Source organism: Aureococcus anophagefferens (assembly GCF_000186865.1).
Source record: "Aureococcus anophagefferens unplaced genomic scaffold AURANscaffold_2, whole genome shotgun sequence".
Classification (NCBI taxonomy): Eukaryota; class Pelagophyceae; order Pelagomonadales; family Pelagomonadaceae; genus Aureococcus; species Aureococcus anophagefferens.
In genome coordinates this window covers 458,944-479,464 of record NW_008705562.1, presented here as the reverse complement: position 1 = coordinate 479,464, position 20,521 = coordinate 458,944, and the positions used below count along the sequence as shown (strand labels likewise).

Here is a 20,521-nt window from a genome sequence, read left to right as displayed (position 1 = left end):
GAGTGGTTACGGTGCTCTGCGCAGCGCGCGGGCGAAATCGGGCGTCGTTGCGCGCGTCTCTGCTCCGAAGCAGCGCGGATTTCAGGCCTCCAGGAAGAGCCAAGCTGGCGGAGGCAAACAAGTCTCCCGCCCGGCGCGGTGCCTCCCTGATCGATTTCCGTGTCGTTGTCCGAGCAAGATGAGGTCGCGGGTTCGCGACACTATTGGTGTAGTGGCAACATATTCGCCTTCCAAGCGAATGCCCTGGGTTCGATTCCCAGATAGTGTATTTTTTTTTTTCGCTACACAGTCGTCTTCCTTTCGTTTTGGCCTTTTCTCGGGTGCGCGTGCGCGCGCAGCTCATAGCAACGTGCACTGGGTCGACCGCGCGCGAACGACACCCGAGCACGCGACATCGCGCGAGACCGCACAAGGCACCAGCGACGGTGAGCTTCGTCGTCGCGCCCGGTCGACGGGACGCGCACGTCCAAAGTGGCGTCACAACGCGAGTGCCGCGCACGTCCTGGACGTGACGTCCAAAGTGGCGCGGAACGAACAGCACGTTACATGTAACTTGAAAACAAACGACGAGGCGCGAAGCTGCCCCGACATCCAAAAAGACGTTGATAGATAGCATGGCCACACCGAAAAAGAGCGTCCTCGTGCCGGTCAACGACGACCGGAAGCTCAACGCGGCCCCGCCGGGCCTCGCGATGAAGCTCGCGTCGCCGGCGAAGCCCGTGTCCATGGCCGCGCTCAACGAGCGCCTCGAGGCCGCGGCCGTGCGCCGCGACATCGAGCTCGAGCAGAAGCAGTTCCGCGCCAAGGAGCTCGCGCGCGCCAAGGGCGAGGTCGCGAGCCCGCGGACGAAGCGCGACGTCGACGCGAAGCTCGCGGCCGCCGAGGCCCGGCGCCTCGAGGCCCTCGCGGAGGTCAAGAGCAAGGCGGCGGCGAGCGCCGCGCTCCGCGGCGCGCGCGCGGCGTCGGCGGCGGCGGCGGCGCGGCGCGAGCGCGGCCCCGGCGCAGGCGAGGTCGCGAGCCCGCGCACGAAGCAGGACCTCGACGTCAAGCTCCAGGCCGCGGAGGCGCGGCGCCTCGCGGCGCTCGCCGAGGTCAAGAGCAAGGCCGCGGCGTCGGCGGCGTCCCGCGGCGCGGGCCCGCGTCCGAGCGCGACGGCGCGCGGGAGCCCACCGACGGGGCACCGGAGCCTCCGTGGAGCCCACGTCGGGGGTGACTCCGGAGGCCGCGCGCGAAGCGGCCCCCGCGAATCCCCCGCGAACCGTAGGCGACGTCCCCAGCCCGCGCACGAAGCAGTCCATCGACGCGAAGCTCGAGGCCGCCGAGGCCCGGCGCCTCGAGGCCCTCGCGGAGGTCAAGACCAAGGCCGCCGCGAGCGCCGCGCCGCGCGGCGTCGTCTCCCCGACGAAGCTCAGCAAGGCCGAGCTCGACGCGAAGCTCGAGGCCGCCGAGGCCCGCCGCCTCGAGCTCGTCCCGGCGTCCCGCGGCGACGCTTCGAGCGCCGTCGACCGAAGCATCACCGTAGGCTCGTCCAGGAGAAGGTCAAGAAGGCCGCCGCCGCCGCGGTGCCCAAGGGCAGCCCCGCGACGTCGCCCACGAAGGCCGCGCTCGACGCGCGGCTCAACAGCGCGACGGCGCGCAAGCTCGAGCTCCAGCAGGCCAAGGTCGAGGCGGGGAGCCGCGGCGACGCGCTCGAGGCCGCGCGCGTCCGCCGGTCGCTCGAGACCGAGGCGGAGGTCGCCGCGCGCGCCATCGCGCTCGCGGGCAAGGAGGCCGAGGCGTCGAAGCGGCTCCTCGACCGCGAGGTCGCGGGCCGGCTCAAGGCCCTCGAGGACCGGCGCCGCGAGGCCGAGGCGCGCGCGCGCGTGGAGCACGCGGCGGCGCTCAAGGCCGCGGCGCTCGCGGACAAACTCGACCGCGCGGCCCAGCTCAAGGCCCAGCAGGACTCGCTCACGGTGCTCCGCGCGGCCGCGACGTCGACGTCGCGCGTCGCGCGCGCGCGCGTCTGCCGCGACGTCGACGACGTCGAGCACCGCGCGTCGCGCCGCGCCCTCGCGCGCGTCCTCGGGGGCTCACGCGCGCGCCTGTTCCCAGGCCTCGAGCGGCGCCTCAAGTACGCGTCGAAGCACGACACGGCGTCGCAGCGCCGCGAGATGGAGACGCTCGACAAGGTCGTCAAGGCCGCGTCGCTCGGCTCCGCGGCCGTCGCGACGGCCGCGCGGCGCCGCGCGCTCGAGGACGAGTGGAAGGGCGGCGACGCCGAGGGCGCGGCGCCGGCGCGGGATAGGGCTCGTCGAACGCTCGACCCTGGCTCCGACCGCTCGTCGCACCATCGACCCGCGGTCGCCCGTCGAAACCCTCCGACCGCCTTCCCCTCCCTAGGCGCGTTCGAGGCCAAGCTGCTGAGCGCGGAGGCGCGCCGCGACTGCGAGCTCGAGGCGCGCGCGGACAAGGCGCGGGCCCTGGGCACGGCCAAGGTCCACGCCGCCGCCGAGGAGCTCAAGGCCGCGGGCGACGCGAAGCGCGCGGACGCGGACTTCGCCGCGCGCCAGGAGAAGCTCGCGGCCGCGCGCAAGGCCGAGCTCCTCGCCAAGAAGGTCGAGGCCGCCAAGGCCGCGTCGGGCAAGGTCGACGCCGCCGCCGAGCGCCGCGCGGCCAAGGCCGCGGCCGCCAAGGAGGCCGTGGACGCGAAGCAGCTCGCCGCGGCCGACCGCCGCGCCGCGGGCGCGGCCTACGAGGCGCCCAAGCCCAAGGCGAAGAAGGCGCCGCCGGCGACGCCGCCGCCGGCGGCCGAAGCCGCGCCGGCCTCGCCCGCGCCGGACGTGACCTACCGCGGCGACGAGGCCGCGAAGGCGTTCCCCGCGGCGCCCGCCGCCGCGGCCGTCGCGGTCGCGCTCCTCGCGGCCTGGTTCCTCCGCTAGGCGCGTTGGCGCGCCCGCGTCCCGGCCGCCACAAACCGCCGGCGACCCGGCCCGAGGCGCGCCCGCCCCCGCGCGCGGACCACCGCGACGGGCGCGCGCGCCTTCCGCGGCCCCCATCCCCCTAAGTCCCTTTTGTCGCCCTACTCCACGTCGCAGAGCCGGTCGAAGGCGAGGAGGACGCGCCGCGCGTCCGTCGCCGCCGGGCTCCGGTGCGCGGCGGCCGCGTGGCCGAAGCCCCAGCTCTCGCCCTTGACGAGGAGGAACGCGCCGCGCGCCGGCGACACCGTCGCCGCGCCCTCGGCGCGGTCCATGCGCGCGACCATCCACGCCGGCATGAGGTTGCTCACCGCGAGGTTGACCTCGGGCGCGACGACGGTGCCCGGGCCCTCGAGCGCGACGAGGCCACGGAGCGCGACAAAGTCTGTGTGCAGCTTCGGGCACGGCGCCGTCGCGCGGCCGCGCGTGACCGTCGCGCGCACGCGCACGCGGCCGCCGTCCGACTTGTCCGCCAGGCACCGGTCGTAGCACCGCGCGAGGTCGACGATCTGTGCCGCGGCCGCGCCGTCCGCGTCCGCCGCGCCCCAGAGCGGCGCGAAGGCGCTTTGGACGGCGGCGACGGCGCAGTCGCAGGCCTCGCACGACACGTCGACGGCGGCGCACGCGTCGCCCTCCATGGCGCCGCGCCAGGCGTCCGCGGGCGCCGCGGCGCCCTCGACGACGACGGCGCCGACGTCGCGCTGCCGCAGCGCGGTCCGCGCGGCGGTCCAGTCCGTCGTCGTCGTCACGCCGCTCAGGGCGGCGGCGCCGGTGATCGAGAGCAGCGCGAGCTTCATTGCGTAGCGTGGTGCGGTTATCGTTTTGACGTCACGCGCGTGACAGCTTCGTCTAGAGCATGCGCATCGGACGGAGACACGCAAGAACTCGAGCCTCAAGAACACCCGCTTGAAGTAATGTTGCACCAAAGTTGACGAAACCTAGTCCTACCCGTCGACCTCGACGTGCTCGAAGATGCCGCGCAAGGAGAGGCAGATGGGCATGTCGAGCTTGCCCCAGTCGTCCTTGAGCATGCCGACCTCGAAGCCGTCCTGCTTCTGCCACGTCGCCGCCGCGTACTGCGCGAGCGCGAGGCCCGGGCCGAACTTGCCCGCGGCGCCCTTGCGCGCGTACTTCCACTTCTTCTCCAGCGCCGACTCGCGGTCCACGAGCACGGCGTTCAGCGACCAGTTCGAGTCCCAGGACGTGAAGCACCGGAGTGTCACGTCGCCGCCGGTTTCGCAGTCCGCGACGGATCCGGGCTTCGAGAACTCGGGGCAGTAGAAGGACCACCAGTTGCGCCGCCGGCCGAAGGTCGTCTGGGCCTTCCAGTCGGGCATGTTCGCGTCCCTCTGGCACCGGCGGAACGTGCCGCAGCCCTGGTCCGTGATGGACCGGAGCCGCACGATCGCCGCGCCGCGCCGGAGCGCGACGACGGACGCCGCGAGCTCGCGGGCGAGCGAGTCCGGGTTGTGGGATGGCGCGACGCCGAAGTCCTTCTCCAGGAAGAGCACGTGCGTCGACGACGCCGCGACGAGCGCCGCGGCGAACGCCGCGCCGATGGTCAGCACCTCGGGCTTCACGGCCCGGAGCCGCGGGCCCGGCAGCGGCGGCCGCTGGCCCGCGCCGGGCCCGGACCGCGCGCCCAGCTCCGACGGCAGCCTGACGTCGAAGCCGAAGCGGACGCCGACCGCGACCTCCGCGGGCGCCGGGTCGTTCAACAACAGGATCCGCTCGTCGACGAGGCCCAGCAGGCCCGACGCCCACCAGGAGACGACGGACCGCCGCAGCGTCGCCGGCGTGCGGTAGCTCAGCGCGACGAGGGCAACCGTCGGGCGCTCCGCGCCGAGCGCGGCGACGGCCGCGGCGCCCGCGGACCCGCAGAGCGGGTCGCCGCCGAGGGTCAGGGCGTCGACGCCGCCGCGCCGCAGGGCGCCCGCGAAGCCGCCGGCGGCCGAGTAGTTCGCCCGCTGCGCTCGGCCCTCCCGCTCCAGCGCGGGCCGCTCGGCCGCGAGGCCCGCCGCGTCCAAGTCCTTGCCGGGGTAGCGGAACTCGGCCTCCTCTTTGGCCGTCGGGAGCCGCTTCAGGGTCGCCCACTCGCCGGAGGGGTTCGTCACGACGTAGGCGCAGCCCTGGGCCGCGTGCTTGGCGCAGACGGCGATGCCCTTCTGGCACTGCTTGCCCTTGGGGTTCTCGCAGCGCAGCTGGCAGGCGCAGACGTGCTTCTCGCTCTCGGGGCAGCTAAAGTCGTAGACGCGCAGCTTGCGCTGCTCGACCTGGTTCGAGTCGAGCTTCTCGACGGCGCCCGCCAGCGCGACGACGAGCAGCGGGGGCAGCCGCATCGCGCGACGGGTAGTGCAACGACGGTTCAAAAATCAGGCAGCCCCGGATGCGACGATGGCGCCCGCCGTGCGCCACTTCGTCGACCACGACTACGCGTCCGGCGGCATGGGCAACACGTTCTGCACCGTCGTCGCCGGCCTGCTGCTCGCGTCGTCCCTCGACGCGTCGCTCCTCATGGACGCGTCCCACGCGAACCGGGACCCCCACAGCGTCGCGGAGGTGCTCGGCATGGCCAAAGGCACCATGGAGCGGCAGTGCGGCGTCCACTGCGGCGCGGGCTTCGTCGTGCCGGCCACGGAGCTCTGCGGAAACGACCACAAGAAGGAGAACCTGAACGCCGACTTCACGCAGGCCAAGGGGACCTGCCACGGGTTCAACGCGAAGACGCCCGGGCTGCCCTTCCTCGACGAGCGCACGGTCGCGACGTGGCGGAGCAAGCTCGCGCGGGAGCCCAAGACCGTCGTGCTCCAGAGCAACCAGAAGAAGCCCCAGGGCAAGTTCGGCTGCAACATCTGCGCGCACTCGCACCCGCACGTCGCCGACGTCCTCCGCGCGCGGCGCTTCGCGGTGCGGCCGCGGCCCGCGGAGGCGCCGCCGGGCCGGGCCTTCTGCGGCCGGAGCGCCCCGGCGGGCACGCTGACCGTGGGCCTCCACGTGCGCCGCGGCGACTGCCCGAAGTGGCGCTTCGTGTCGTGGCACGTCTACCACAACCTGCTCGTGGAGATCGACGCGGCGCTCCGGGGTTTGCCCGACGGCTCCCCCGCCAAGGCCAGGTTCAACGGCGGCGTCTCCGCCTGCGTCGTCACGGAGAACCCGAAGCAGTTCGGCGCCGAGCTCGCGGGCGAGCTCAAGAAGATGCCGCTGCCCCAGGGCGTCTCGGTCCGCGTGAACCCCGCGGCGCCGCCGCCGCCCAAAAACACCCCCGCGCGGCGGCTCCAGCACGTCACGCACGGCCAGCTCGACGACTTCAACGCGCTCGCCGACGACTTCGACGTCGTCGTCGACTCGTTGTCGTCCTTCGTCTACTTCGCGGCGCTCTTCAGCCGCGGCGTCAAGCTCATGCTCACGTGGACGATGCCCTACGACCACCTGAGCTGCGCGCTGCCCGTCAGGTGGCGGCGGCCGACCATGGCCAAGGGCGCCTGGACCTACCCGGAGAACAGCGCGCCGCTCCTCGACGCGACCGCCTTCGCGGAGACGCTGGAGCGCTACGCGGCGCAGCCGCAGCGCGCGACGAACGGCACGAACGCGCACGTGCCCGACGGGTCCTGCTTCGACCTCGACCGGACGCGCATGGGGCCCTACGTGTCGCCGAAACCGGGCACGAAACCCGCGCCGGGCGCGCCCTTCCGCTGGGTCGAGCCGCCCCAGGGCGCCGTCGTGTCGGGCGTCGACGTCCGCGGCGCGGACTTCCGGCCGCGCGCGCCGGCGCCCCTCGACCTGCCGGAGAGCGACCTCGCGAACTGGACGGCGAGCCCGTGGACGCGGTGGACGTCGACGTGCAAGGCGCCCCAGGCGCCCCTAAGGCACTGACCAGTTTACGGCGTCGGCGGGAGCGCGCCGCGGACCTTCCGGTTGAGGTCGGCCCTGCCGGCCGCGCGGCGCGCGAGGTCCATGTGGCTGATGCTGACCCCTTGAAGCTTCTTCTTGCGCTGGGGCGCCTTGCGCGCCAGCGCCTGCTTCTGGACGGACGTGATGGGCACGTGCGACGGCGCGGGCGCGACGGCGGCACCGCGCGACGGCGACCCGAGCGCGGGCGACGACAGCGAGTGGGCCATGGCGCGCGCCTCGGCGCGCGGCGGCGTCGCCGCCGGCGACGCCGTCTCCGGCGCGCCCGCGGCGGTCGTCTGCAGCAGCTCGCGGACGAGGTCCGTCACGGGGCTCGCGGCCGTCTCCGGCGCGGGCGCCCGCCGCCGCGCCCGGGTCCCGTGTTCCGCCCGGCGGCGCACGCCCTCGAGCCCCGCGTCCTCGTCGACGGGCCGCGGCGCGCGCGACTTCCGGAGGCCCCGTAATATGTTGCCCGAGAGCGGGCCGTTGCCGCCGCGCGTGAGGTCGGACCCGGCCGCGCCGTCGGCCGACGCCGCGGCGCCGCCCGCCGCGGCGCCCCGCAGGTCGCACATCTCCTCCCAGCAGGAGTGCGCGCTCGTCGGCCGGCCGCCCGGCGGCGGCGCGGGCGCACCGGCGCGCGACTCCGCGGCCGCGTCGGCCGTGCGCGGCCGGAAGACCTTGATGGCCTCGCTGACCACGGCGCTCTCCTGGCGGATGAAGTCGTCGAGCGCCGCCTCGTCGGCCGGGCCCGCGAGGTCGACGACGTCCACGGGCGCGGCGGCGTCGCGCCGCGCGACCCCGACGGGCGCGTCGTCGAGCACCTCGAGGTGGGGCACGCGCGCCAGCACGCCGCCCGCGTAGCCGCCGCTCGCCTCGAGGGCGCCCACGACGGGGTTCCCGAGGAGCGTGAGGCACGACAGCTTCTCGCACGTGCCGAGCGTCGCGACCTCGGCCGCGGCCGCGACGCGGTTCGACTCCAGGTCCAAAACCTGGAGCTCGTCGTGGAGCGCCAGGGCCGTGCAGTCCTCGACGTCGTTGAAGGAGATGTAGAGCTCCTCGAGCGTGAAGATGGACCCCAGGCCGTCCAAATCCGCGACGCCGCACCGCGCCGCGTGGATGACCCGGAGCCGCCCGAGGTCGCAGCCAAAGTCCCGGAAGGACCGCACGGTCGACTGGCGCAGGCGCAGGCGCTCGAGCGCCGGGAGGACGAGGCCCAGCTCGTGCGTCGGCTCCGCGTCCGTGTCCAGCCCCACGAGCGTGCACTCGGCGACGGCCTCCAGGTCCTCCGGGCCCTTGGCCGCGAGGGCCGCGCAGAAGGCGCCGATGTCGAAGATGACCCCCTGCTCGACGAAGTCGCTCGCCGCGCAGGGCGACCGCATGGCGGGCGGGGCGCGACCGACGGCAGCCCGACGCTCGTTTGGCCAGCCCCCGGGCGGAGCTCGATTTGATATTCAGCGCCGCGTATCATTTGGGCCGGGCTTGCCCCGTCGCAACGGACTGCGCGCTGCCTGCGGCATGGACTGCGAGCCCTGGCGCTACGCCTGCGGCCCGGGCGGCCACTACTACGACAAGTGCTGCCCGTCGATCTCGTCTTCCTGCTTCAAGAACTCGAAGACGCCCACTAGGCGCGTCGTCTACGAGTACGTCGTGGAGTGCCCGGATCCGACGCGCTATCCCACGTTCTGCGACCACGGCTGCTACGAGCAGAACGACCACGGCGGCTGCGGCGGCGGCTGCGGCGGCCACGGCCACGGCGGCCACGGCTGCGGCGGCGGCCACGGCTGCACGTGCGACGGCCACGGCCACCACGGCGGCCACGGCCATCGCGACCACAACGGCGGCCACGGCCATCGCGACCACCTCGGGCACTACGACCATCACGGGAGACACACCGACGCGGCTCGGCGCGTGGGGAGGTGGGAGGAGCACGACCAGCCCTACGAGCGGTGCTTCGACGTCGGCGTCGCCGGGAGCCGCGGCCACGACGGCGGCCACTACGGGCGCGGTCCCGCTACGCCGCCGGTCGACGACACGCCCTACGAGGAGTGGCGCAAGACCGCGCTCAGCAACTACTCGCAGGCGCTCCTCGCGTAGCTTAAGCACACGAAACAGTACATTCATTAACTAGAGGTTCGGCGGCGCCGCGGCCGGCGGCTCCGCGAGCTCGCGGGCCGACGCCGCGCGGGTCGAGTGGCGCCGCTCGCAGTGCCGGTGGACGGCGGCGGGCCCGAGCTCGGCGTACTCGTCGCGCGTCGTGCACATGTCCGGGAAGTGCTCGAGGGACGCGAGCAGCGAGCCGCCCGTCCAGACGCTCCGGTGCCGGTCCGGCGGCGCGACGATCTTCACCTTGACGCGGTGCGTCGACGTCTTCCGCAGCCGCAGGAGCTCCGTCGCGAGGCGCTCGGGGAAGCCGGGCAGCAGCGTCGTGCCCCCGGCGACGACGACGTTCGCGCAGAGCTCCTTGACGACCGCGCGGTCCTCGCACCGGCAGATCGCCGCGTGGATGACGTCGTGGACGCCGCCGCCCGAAGCGCGCCGTCGTAGGCCCGTTTCTCGTAGGCCGAAGCGCGCCGGGTCGAAGAGCATCTCCGCGCACGTGAAGCGCGCCCTGCCGACGGTGACGACGTCGCCGTCGGGGAGCTCGTAGGCGCTCGCCACGTCCGCCTCGGCCAGCTCGAGCTCCGCGTCGTAGTCGAGGGCGACGTAGGCCAGTTTTTCTTTCACATCGCAGACGACGTCGCCGTCCAGGCGCGCGCCCGCGGCCGCGAGGAGCCTTTCGAGGTGCGCCGTCACGTCCCGGCCCGCCGCGTCGACCGCCTCGATGGCGTGGGGCACGGCGTAGCCGCGGAAGACGGGCACCGCGTGCGCCTGGTCGTGGCCGACGTCCAAGACGCAGCCCGTCGTCCGCCCGGACGCGTAGAGGCTGAGCACGGCCTGGGCGTTCACGTAGAGGCTCGGCACCTCGAAGACGTCGAAGACCAACGCGGCGACGCGCTCGCGGCTCGCCTTCGGGTTCAGCGGCGACTCCGCGAGCAGCAGGGGCTGCGCGCCGGGCTCGACGCCGACCTCGGAGTAGAACGTGTGCGCGAAGATCAGCTCCAAACCCTCCCAGTCGACGACGAGGCCCCGGGCCAGGGGCGTCCGCAGGGCGAGCACGCCGCGCTTGCCGACGGCGTCGTCGCCGACGTAGACCTTCGTGGGGCAGTCCACCGCGTAGTGGCCCCCGACGCCGCAGCGCGGGCAGACGTACGTCGCCGGCGGCGGGCCGCCGTGGGACCGCGGGCTCTTGAGCGCGGACAGCGCGAGCTCCGCCAGCGCCTTGACCTCGTGCTTCGGCCGGCCGACGACGGCCCGGAAGGACGCCGCCGCGCCGCCGCTGAGGCCGACCTTGACCGTCGCGGACCCGAGGTCGACGACGACGGCGCGCGGCGGCGCGTCGTCGTCGCGGCTCGCCCGGCTCGCCCGGCTCGCTCGCGTTCGCGTCTCCTCGGCCGTCGTCGCGTCGTCGTCGCGGCTCGCCCGCCGCGGCGTCTCCGCGGCCGTCGTCGCGGCCTTTTCGGGCGCGGGCTCCTCGATGAAGCCCCGGCTCCGCAGGTACGCGGCGACGTCGGCGCTCTGGGGCCGCTTCGAGACGTCGCGCACGAGGACGAAGCGCAGGAACGCGCGCGCGTCGTCCTCGAGGTCCCGGCCGACGCGCGCCTCCCACTCGGCGACGGCGTCGCCGGCGCGCTCGTCGTCGTGGACCGGCAGCGACCCGGTCCGCATCTCGAAGAAGATGACCGCGAGGGACCACGTGTCCGCCTTGGCCGACGCGCGCTTGCCCGCCAATAACTCGGGCGCCATGTAGTTGAGCGTGCCCGCGACGGTCATCGTCTCCGGCGCCTCGTCCCGCAAAGCTCGCGCCAGCCCCAGATCCGCGAGGCGGACGTCGCCGGCCGCCGTGAGCAGCACGTTCTCCGGCTTGAGGTCGCGGTGCACGAGCTTCCGCGCGTGGAGCTCCGCGACGGCGTCGGCGAGCTGCGACGCCCAGCGCCAGAAGAGGGCCACGTCGACGCCTTCTGCGCCGATGCGACCGCGGAGCTCGCCGCCCGCCGCGTACTCCATGACCGCGAAGAGGTACTCCTCCTCGACCTGGCCCCAGGTCTCGAGGCGCACGACCTTGGTCGCCGCGAGCGCCGACGCGACCTGCTGGAACTCCATCTCGAGCGCGGCGCGCTCCAGGTCGCCGGACGCGACGTGGACGACCTTGACGGCGCGCGGGTCGCCGCTGTGCTTGTTGCGGCAGCGGTGCACCTGGCCGAAGGACCCGTCGCCTAAAAGCGCCTCCCACTCGAAGTCCTGCAAAGGTCCTAACCGACCGCAGCTCCGGTAGAGCAGGCAGTAGAACCCGAAGCCCGACGCGTCGTTGAGCACGATGTTGAAGCGTTTTAAAGCGACGAGCTTCACGTCGAGTTTTTGTCGGTTGTGGTCGCCGCGCACCTCGAACCAGGGGGGCTTGCCCACGCGCGCCGCGCACCGCTCGAGCAGCGACGGGCCGTCCGCGCCGGATTCGAAGAGCTGCGCGGCGACGGCCGCGAAGCGTTGGCGCTCGACGTCGTTCTCCGCGCGCGACGTCACGTGCGCGTCGAGCCAGTCTCTGACCGCGGCCGGGTCCGACGAGCCGTAGGGTAAAGCGGCGCAGGCCTTCAAAAACGTCGCGCGCGTCGTCGACGCGCGGTCCCGCAGGTCGCGGCTCGTCTGGCCCGCCGCGAGCCGGAGCCGCGCGTTCTCCTCCCGCAGCTTCGCGTAGTCCTCCTCGAGCCGCGCGAGCTTCCCCTTGACGAGCTGCAGCTCCAGGGGCGCGTCCGCGGGCCGGCTCCGGGGGAACCCGAAGGACAGGACGGTCCGCACGCCGCCCATGACGCTCGCGTAGAGCGCGTCGCTGATCTTCATGGACCGCAGCTCTCTCTCTAAACCGTCGAGGTCCTCGGACTCGAGGAGCACGGACACGCGGCGCCGCCGCCGCTCCGTCGGCGACTCGTCGCCGTCGCCGCCGTCGAAGCGGCCGCTGCCGAGCTCCTGGAGCACCGCGCGCACGGGCGCGGCCTCGGACGCCACGGCCTCGAGGAACTCCTCGGACCCGTCGAGCTGCTGGGCCAGGAGCGCGAGCCGGTCGACGGCGGGCGCGCCCGTGGGGCCGTCGGCGGCGCCCGGCGCCGGCGCCTCGGCGGACACCGCGGCGGCGGGCGCCAGCTCCACGACCGTCGCATCGGCGCGCTGCGCGGCTACGGACGTCGCCGCGCCCATGCCACGATGGCTATGCCAGGACCATCGTTCTACCACCGCGCTAAGGGTTCAGAGTCGGCCTCAATGATTACCTCAACGACGCGCTTGGGCTGCCAATTTGGGCTGCCATGTTGCTCAGACGGGCCCTGCTCTTGCTCGGCGTCGCAAGGGCCGGCAAGGTCTGCACCGGCGGCCAGCATTACGAGCAGGCGGCAGCGGCGCAGTGTGCGGTCATCGAGGGAGACCTGCTAATTCAGAACACCAATCTCACGAACGTCTTACTGAGCCATCTCCAGAGCGTCGAGGGGCGCCTCTACATCACTGGGAATTCCGCGCTCGAGAACCTCGGATTCGCGTCCCTCACCCACATCGGCGGCTCGCTGTACGTGAGCGGGAACGGCGCGCTCAAAAACCTCGACGGCCTGCGGAGTCTCGAGAGCGTTCGCGCGCGGCGTCCCTCGCGCCGCCCGGAAGGACGTTGCGACCGCGTAGGTGAGCACGAGCTACGCCGAGATCGCAAATGCCGACGACACGGACTACGCGGCCTTTTGCGCGTCGCCCTGGGCCAAGCGCCACCCGCCCTCCGTCTGCGCGAAGGAGCCCGAGGCCAACGCGAGGTCGTCCTGTCTGCAACCCGGGACACCATGCCCCAACGCCACGGCGTGCTGCAGCGGCGCCTGCATCTTTGGGGAGTACTGCGAGTAAGGAACTGCAATACTACGGCAATGTTGGCCTGAGTTCGTGTTGAAGAATTCGTGCCGGCCGAGGCATGGTGCCAGCAGCCTAGAGCGACTTGTCGCGTAGCGGCTGCATAGAGCATCGCAGCCTCGAGAGCAGTCGCAGTCCTCACCGATGCGCGTGCGCAAGGAAGACAAGAAGCGGCGGCCGCCGCACGCGAAGAAGGGCGGCGCCAAGGCAAAGTCCTCCCCGTCGCCGGCGCTCATCGCGCTCGGCGCCGTCGCCCTCGCCGGCGCCGCCTTCGTCCTCTGGCCGGCGACGCCGCCGCCGCCGCCGCCGCCGAAGACGCCGGAGGCGGCGCCCGCGCCGCCGACGGAAAAGAAGGCGGCGCCGCCGCCGCGAAAGGCGGAGGAGACACCGCCGCAGGACATGCGCGTGGGCGTCGTCGAGGAGCACCACCACGTCCTGCCGTACTACGTGCGCGAGAAGTGGGCGGGCACGCTCCCCGTCGACGGCGGCGCGACGATCCTGCACCTCGACTCGCACGCGGACATGGGCGTGCCGCGGCCGCCGCCGGTGGGCTTCGACGGCGAGCAACTGGACCGCTACGCGGAGATCAACGACTTCCTCGTGCTGGCGGCCTTCGAGGGCCTCGCGGAGCACCTCATCTTCGTCGAGCCGCCCTGGAGCAACCAGTTCCGCTGCTGCGTCTACGAGGACTCGGCGACGTTCGACTTCGCGATCGGCGTCGACGGAGCGAACCGGATCCGCGTCGACGCGACGGCGGGCGACGCGCGGCGCCTCGGGCGGGACCGCTTCGGCCACATCTTCTGGCGCGACGGGGAGCCGCGGGTCGGCGGCGTCGCGACGCTGTCGAGGGTGCGCCACTTTCGCGTGTCCGTCGTCTTCTCGGAGCTCGCGGACATGCCGGAGCGCGTCGTCGCCATGGTCGACGCGTCGAAGCCTTTTGTGTTGGACGTGGACTTGGACTATTTCGCCACGGAGTCCATCGGGGCCGTGGCGACGCGGCGCGACTACGGTGTCGACGACGAGGCGCTGTCGATCTTGTACCACCTCACGTGGAATTTCCCCGACATGGGCCTGGACTTCCTGCGGAGCGGCCGCACGCGGCCCGCGACGCGCCCGCAAAATTCGGCGGACACGGCCTTCGACGCCGCCGCGCGCGCCGCGACGGAGGCCGCGCGCGGCGCGCGGCCGTCGTCCGCGTTCGCGGAGGACGTCGCCGCGGCGTCGAGGGCGCGGGGCCTGGCGCCCGCGCGGCGCCGGCGCCTGGAGGACTTCGCCGCGACGCTCGCCGGCGCCCACGCTTCGCCCCGGCGCACGGTCCAGTCCATCGAGATGTTCCTCGAGCAGCCGTTCCACGCGCCCGCCGGGGCCGCGAAAGGGTGATTCGACGTCGCTTCAACGTGAGTGTTCCGCGCGCGATCGTTCCAGAGACAGGATCCACGCTTCGAGAGCGCTCCAAGGGATGATCGCTCGTCCAAAAATCAGCCGAAACGAGTGGAAACTGACCGAGATCGGAGCCTTCGAGGTTGGGAAGTTCGCACCCGTTTCCCGCCCAGGTGCCCGCGGACCTCGGGCCCGAGCTCGAGCTCACGCTCGACGAGATGGTCGGGCGGCGCCTGCTGCCGCACCTGCCGCGGCCCGTCCTCGTCAACGTCATCCGCAGCCCGGGCTACGTGCCCGTCAAGTACCTCCAGCAGCTCGAGTGCCGCGCGCTCGACGTCCTCGCGGACGCGTACGGCTTCGACACGCTCCACCACGAGCGCCGCGTCGACCTGCGCCGCACGAACTGCGGCACGGTCTTCAAGAGCGAGCTCGTCGGCGGCCGCAAGCCGCGCCTGCGCCGCCGGCGCTAGGGACACGTCGCGGTAACTTGAACTCAACGATCGCCGATTTGTTAGGTACCACACTGGGAACACAGCCGAGCTGGGGCCGCCGTCCAAGGATGGAGAAGACGCACACGAGCGACGGCCTGCCGCGCAAGGCGACGGACCTCATCACGCACCGGCTCGAGCCGGACGTGGGCCAGGTCCGCGGCGCCGCGTCCATCCTGGCCATCCTGCTCTGCATGATGGTCGGCCCGTGCCTGCCCGTCGTCGGCGTCGGCCTCGCCTGCACGGAGACCTACCGCGTCGCGGGCACGGCCCTGCTGGCGGCCGTCGCGGCCAGCGGCTTTTTCGGGTCCCACAGCCCGAAGTGGAGCGCGTTCTACCTCAAGGCCGCGGGCTGGTTCCGGCGCGGCGTCTACATGCACGTCGACCGGGGCGCGCTCGCGCAGATGAGAGCGCACCGGAGCATGTGGTGCATGCACCCGCACGGCACGTCCATCGGCTTCGGCTTCAGCCTCAACGGCGCCGTGCGCTTCCGCGCGGAGGACGACGCGCGGTACTGCGGCGCCGAGCTCGCGGAGAACCTCGACGACGCGCGGAAGCGGTCCTGCGACGGCGTCATGGCGCCCGTGCTCTTCCGCATCCCGCTCCTGCGCCAGGCGCTCCTGGGCTTCGGGTGCTGCACGCCCGCGACGAAACAGGGCATGTTCTCGCTCTTCCGGAAGAATCTGGATTTCGGGATCCTACCGGGCGGCATGGAGGAGGTCGCGCTCTACTCGCAGAACCGGGACCGCGTCTTCATCCGCAAGCGCGCGGGCTTCATCAAGTACGCGCTGCAGCACGGCTACAACCTCCAGCCCGCGTTCACGTTCGGCGAGTCGGACATCTACGCGTCCCTCCAACACCCGCTCTACCGGAGGCTGTGCCTCTTCACGCTCAAGCACGCGGGCTTCGTGATCCCCGTCTTCTGGGGGCCGCGCTGGTACTGCCCGCTCCTGCCCCGCGACGACGTCGCGCTCCACACGGTCATCGCGCACCCGGTGAAGCTGCCGAAGATCGAGCAACCGACGGCGGACGACGTCGCGCACTGGCACGGCCGCTACGTCGCGGCGCTCCAGGCCATCTACGACGACCACAAGGCCCGCTTCGGCTACGGCCACCGGGAGCTCGACCTCCAGTAACGAGGGTGCGTGTGTGATCAGTGTGTGATCGGCAAGGCCTTCGGCAGCGGCAGCCTGCCGGCGCGCGAGACAGGCTCGAGACACCCATTACACCCACGACACCCCCGGCGTCTGCGTCTGCGCGCGCCGGCCGCGACGATGCGACCAGTCATGCTGCTGCTCGGCGCAGCGGCCGCGCGCTAGAGCGCCGAGCGCTCGAACGACTCCGGTCCTCTCGCCACCAGCCGGTCCGCGCCTGGGCCGCCTCGACGGCGGCGCGCTAGGTGTTCGCCGCGCCTCGCGCATCTCGCGCCATGAAGCGGTCCTTCGCGCGGGACGGTGGCGCGCGCGAGGCGTCCGTGGAGCCGAGCGTGTCCCTCAAGGCCGTGCTCCACAACCCGCGCGAGAGCCTCTTCCCGTCCTTCGCGTCGCTCTTCGAGGAGTCGCCGGCGGGCGGCGCGAGCAACCGCGTCGACGTGTCCGCGGGCCGCGCGATCGCGCTCGACGACTTCCGGTCCATGACGAGCCCGGAGATGGGCCGCCTCATGGCGCGCTTCGCCGCGAACCACGCCGACGGCGGCGAGTGCGACGGCGCGGCGGACGCCGCGGAGGCCGACGCGCGCGCCGCGGAGCTCGCCGCCGTGCCCGCGGGCTTCTTCGAGCAAAACTTCGCGCTGCGCGACGCGAGCCCGGCCTTCGGCCACGCCGGCGGCGCGCCCGACGCGCGCGCGGCGCCCGGCGAGGAGCTCGGCGGCTACCTCGACGTCGTCGAGGGCCAGCTCGTGGGGCAGCTCGGCCGGTCGTCCGACGAGTTCTTCCGCGCGCTGGGCAACTTCCAGGAGCTCTGGGCGCGCGTGCGCGAGACCTGCGGCGAGGTGAAGGATCTTAGGACACGCATCCGCGACATGCAGTGCGAGGCCGTGCAGGGCACGATGCGCGTGCCGCGGCTCGCGTGCAAGCAGTCGAATCTCGTCGCGCTACAGTCGAAGGTGCGGCTCATGCGCGACGTCGTCAAGGCCTCGGAGAAGGCGCGGGAGCTCATGCTCGCCGAGGACTTTCCCGAGACCTGCCGGGTCATCGCCGCCGCGCGGAAGACGCTCGACGGCGAGCTCAAGGGCGTCGAATGCCTCCGCCACACGGCGCACCACCTCGCCCAGTTCCAGGAGCTCGCCGTGTCCTACATGGGCAACGAGTGGTCCGCCTACGCCGTGGCGTCGTCCTGGGAGGCGCGGGATGCGCCACCGGTGCCCCCGGGCCTCGCGGGGCCCGATCTCTTACTGGCCAAGGCCGCGGGGCGCCGCGCGGCGCGCGTCGGCGCGCTCCAGCCCCTCGTGCGCGGCCTCGTGGCCAACGGGAAGATGGGCACCGTGCTGGCCAAGTACGCCCAGCGCTGCGACGACGACTTCAAGGAGACCGCGCGGACGGCCGTCGCCGAGTGCGCGCGGTCCGCGTCGCCGCCCGCGGGCGAAAACGGCGGCGACCGCGCCGCGCTCGACGCGGCGGCCTTCCGGAGCTGCCTCGAGATCTGTTTAGAGCACCTCCTGGGCGACGTGCTCGCCGCCGTGGCGCTCCACAACGGCCTGCGGGCCATGGTCGACGCGGGCGCGGCGGACGGTAGAGGATTGGACCCGGAGCGGCGCCTCGTCAACGACGCCGGCAGCCTCCGCGACCCGCCGGAGGCCGGCGACCACGCGGACCTGTTCAAGGCGAACCACGCGGCGGCGCGGGCCGTCTGCGACGCGGCCCTCAAGCGCGTGGGCAAGCTGCTGCACCTCCGGCGCGACGCGCACGCGAAGGTGCCCCTGCCGGAGCTCAAGCACGTCTGGGACGCGGCGCTGGACTTCGCCGTCTGCGTCGAGCGCTGCTCCGGGTCGACGGCCTTCGCCCTGCGGTCCGCGCTCCTGGGCCAGGCGCGCGCGTTCCTCGAGCACACGCACACGCGGCACAAGACGGATTTAGCGTTGGCGCTCGACAGCGAGAAGTGGTCCCAGGTCGACGTCGCGCCGGACCGCCAGCGGGCCTTCGACCGGCTGGCCGCGGGCAAGCTCTTCCTCGACGGCGGCGACGACGACGACGTCGCGGCGGCGCCGGAGCCGCCGCCGGCCGTCGCCGGCGGCAAGAAACGGGACCTCAACACGGCGGTCGTCGAGGGCCGGCGCTACAAGGTCGTCTGGTCGACGCTCGTGCTCTTGCAGATGGCCTTCGACGAATTGCGCGTCGCCGCGTCCTTCCCCGTGCTCGCGACGGACGTGCTGGAAAGAGTAGTGGACCTGCTCCGGTTCTTCGAGTCGCGGACGAAGCAATTGGTGCTCTTCGCGGGCGCGATCCACTCGTCGGCGCGGCTGCGGACGATCACGGCGAAGCACCTGGGGCTCGCGAGCCAGTGTTTGGGTTTAGTGGTTGCGCTGCTGCCCCACGCGACCGCGGCGCTGCACCGTTTATTGCCCGAGAAGCACCGCGGGCTTTTGTCCGAGCTCGACAAGATCGCCGCGGACTACCTGGACCACCACAAGAAGATCCTGTCCAAGTTCGTGTCCATCATGCACGAGATGATCGACGCCGCCGCGCCGTCGCTCGAGAAGGCGGACTACGACGCGGCCGCGGGGCCGCCGCCGGCCGCGCCCTTCGTCGGCGACGTCGCGCGGAACCTCGGCGCGCTCCACGGCGTCCTCGCGAAGCAGCTCCCGCCGGACCAGCTCCAGGAGGTCTGCTCCAACATCTTCGAGCTCCTGAACAAGAAGCTCCCGGCCGTCTTCTCCAACGTCCGGCCGAAGACGGACGACGGCCGCACGCGCGCGGTCGACGACCTCCGCTTCCTCGTCGGCGCCGTCGCCAAGCTCCCGGGCGTGTCCTCCGACAACCTCCGCCTCGACGCCTTCATCGCCGAGCACTTCTACGGGACGGGGGGCTAATCTTGCGCGTTTCGACTTTTGGGGAAGTTCAAGGTTCCTGCGCGGGGTTCATGTTCCTGTGCAACGCCGCGGCGCGTCCGGCCTGCGCGCGAGAGCAGCATAGAGGCAGCCCTTCTGGCCGCCGTCCGGAGCCGCGAGCGCGCCGGAGCGCGATGATCGCCGTCGACGCCCTGGAGCTGCAGACGCGCCTGGCGCAGACGGTCATCCACATCCGGAACAAGGAGGTCGCCCTCTTCACGGACCAGTTCGGCGTTTTGGCCGGCACGGCGACGTTCCTCGCGTCGCTGGGCTTCGGCGCGCTCACCATGTCGACGAACTTTTTAGGGCGCGGCGACTCCTACGGCGAGTACTGCAGCGACCTCATCGGCTGCGACCGGCTCCGGAACGCGCCGGGGCGGGGCTACCTCTTCAACAACTTCGAGGTCATCACGGTCTACTTCACGCTGACGACGCTGGGCATCGCCTGCAACTTCGCCTGCGTCATGATCTCCATGTACAGCATGATCTTCGGGCCCGAGCTCGCCATCCGCGGCCGCGAGCACGAGCAGAAGCGCGCGATCCGGGGCATGTACGCGGAGCGCGAGGTCGCGCTCAACTTCTTCTGGGCGGGCTGCGCGTTCATCGTGCTCAGCGGCGCGACGCTGGGCTGGCTCAAGTACCCCAAGTTCACGGGGCTCATCCTCACGTTGGTCTTCACCGTGCTCCTCGCGGGCGCGGTGCTCTACATCGCCTACGACCTCTACCCGCGCTTCGACTACGTCGACGCGGAGGGCCTGGACTGCTCCCACTTCGGGCTCTGGCACATGCACGCGGACTCGCGCGACGCGTCCCTCGACGGCGAGCCGCGGCCGCCGCGCTGGTCGCTCCTCGCCGCCGCGGGCCTCGCGGGCCGCGCGGGCCGCGCGCCGCCGCCGGCGCCGGCGGACGACGGCGACGCGGACGACTTCTACGCGACGCACAAGAGCGGGCCGCTGTCCGTGGACGGCGAGCGGCGCCACGCGCTCCTCGGCGGCGGCGCGCTCCGCGTCTTCGACCTAGACGGGTCGGAGGTCGACGCCGTCGACCTCGCGGGCGCGGCCGTGGACCTCGCCCGCGACGGCGGCGCCTTCGCCCTCGTCGCCGGCGGCCGGCGCGTCACCTGCGCGGGCGCGGACCTCGCGGACACGCAGCACTGGATCCGCGCGCTCGTCCTCGCGACGGACGCCGACGGCGTCGCGCGGACCTTCTCCGACTGCGAGGACGACGCGTCGTAAGTGGCGAAGGTTAGCGTAAGGCCAGCGACCAGGGAGCGTCGCGCCTTGCGCCCTCAAAGCTCCGCTTTCGCCTCCTTCTTGGCCGCGCGCTTCGCGCGGAGCTTCTCGACGCCCTCGGCGGCCGCCGGGGAGAGCTTGGCCCGCGCGTCGAGGTTGGCCTCGTCGCCCTGCTCGGCGAGGTCGGCCATCTTCTTCTTGTAGGCCTCCTCGGCCGCGGCGGCCCGTTTGAGGTAGTCGCTCGTCGCCGCGAGCTCCCACTCGAACTCGGCGTTGGGCTCCGGGCACGGTGCCCCCTCGTCGTGGGCGCAGAGGCCGCAGGTCCGCGGGCAGGCGTCGATGACGAGCGCGTAGGCGTCGGCCCACTCCGGGTCCGCGGCGTTGCGCGCGGCGACGCAGTCGGCGCCGGCGTTGGCCGCGCACGGCTCGCCCGCGAGGTCCCGGAAGTCGGCGGCGTCGGCGCAGGGGCACTGGGGCTTCAGATCGGCGCCGCGGAGCTTGGCGTGCGTGTCCGCGACGCGGCCCGCGGGGTCCTTGGTGTAGAACTCGTAGTCCTCGCGC

The 20,521-nt window shown here is 72.7% G+C and overlaps 4 protein-coding genes across 4 annotated transcripts; 1 reads left to right on the top strand and 3 right to left on the bottom strand.

Moving 5' to 3' along the window:
- Nucleotides 1-3,045: 3,045 nt before the first annotated feature.
- On the bottom strand, nucleotides 3,046-8,221 carry AURANDRAFT_70653 (hypothetical protein; the record flags this gene model as incomplete). Its single annotated transcript, XM_009034711.1, has 3 exons — nucleotides 3,046-3,803; nucleotides 3,903-5,227; nucleotides 6,863-8,221. The coding sequence occupies 3 exons, from the start codon at nucleotides 8,219-8,221 to the stop codon at nucleotides 3,059-3,061; spliced, it is 3,429 nt and encodes a 1,142-aa protein (XP_009032959.1).
- A 745-nt stretch (nucleotides 8,222-8,966) lies between these two features.
- On the bottom strand, nucleotides 8,967-10,046 carry AURANDRAFT_19997 (hypothetical protein; the record flags this gene model as incomplete). Its single annotated transcript, XM_009034710.1, has 1 exon — nucleotides 8,967-10,046. A coding segment is annotated over one exon (1,080 nt), but the record flags the coding sequence as incomplete, so codon positions are not given.
- Nucleotides 10,047-10,565: 519 nt separating this feature from the next.
- AURANDRAFT_19529 (hypothetical protein) lies at nucleotides 10,566-11,186 on the bottom strand (the record flags this gene model as incomplete). Its single annotated transcript, XM_009034709.1, has 1 exon — nucleotides 10,566-11,186. A coding segment is annotated over one exon (621 nt), but the record flags the coding sequence as incomplete, so codon positions are not given.
- Nucleotides 11,187-15,342: 4,156 nt separating this feature from the next.
- Nucleotides 15,343-15,819, top strand: AURANDRAFT_20079 (hypothetical protein; the record flags this gene model as incomplete). Its single annotated transcript, XM_009035237.1, has 1 exon — nucleotides 15,343-15,819. The coding sequence occupies one exon, from the start codon at nucleotides 15,343-15,345 to the stop codon at nucleotides 15,817-15,819; it is 477 nt and encodes a 158-aa protein (XP_009033485.1).
- Nucleotides 15,820-20,521: the final 4,702 nt, after the last annotated feature.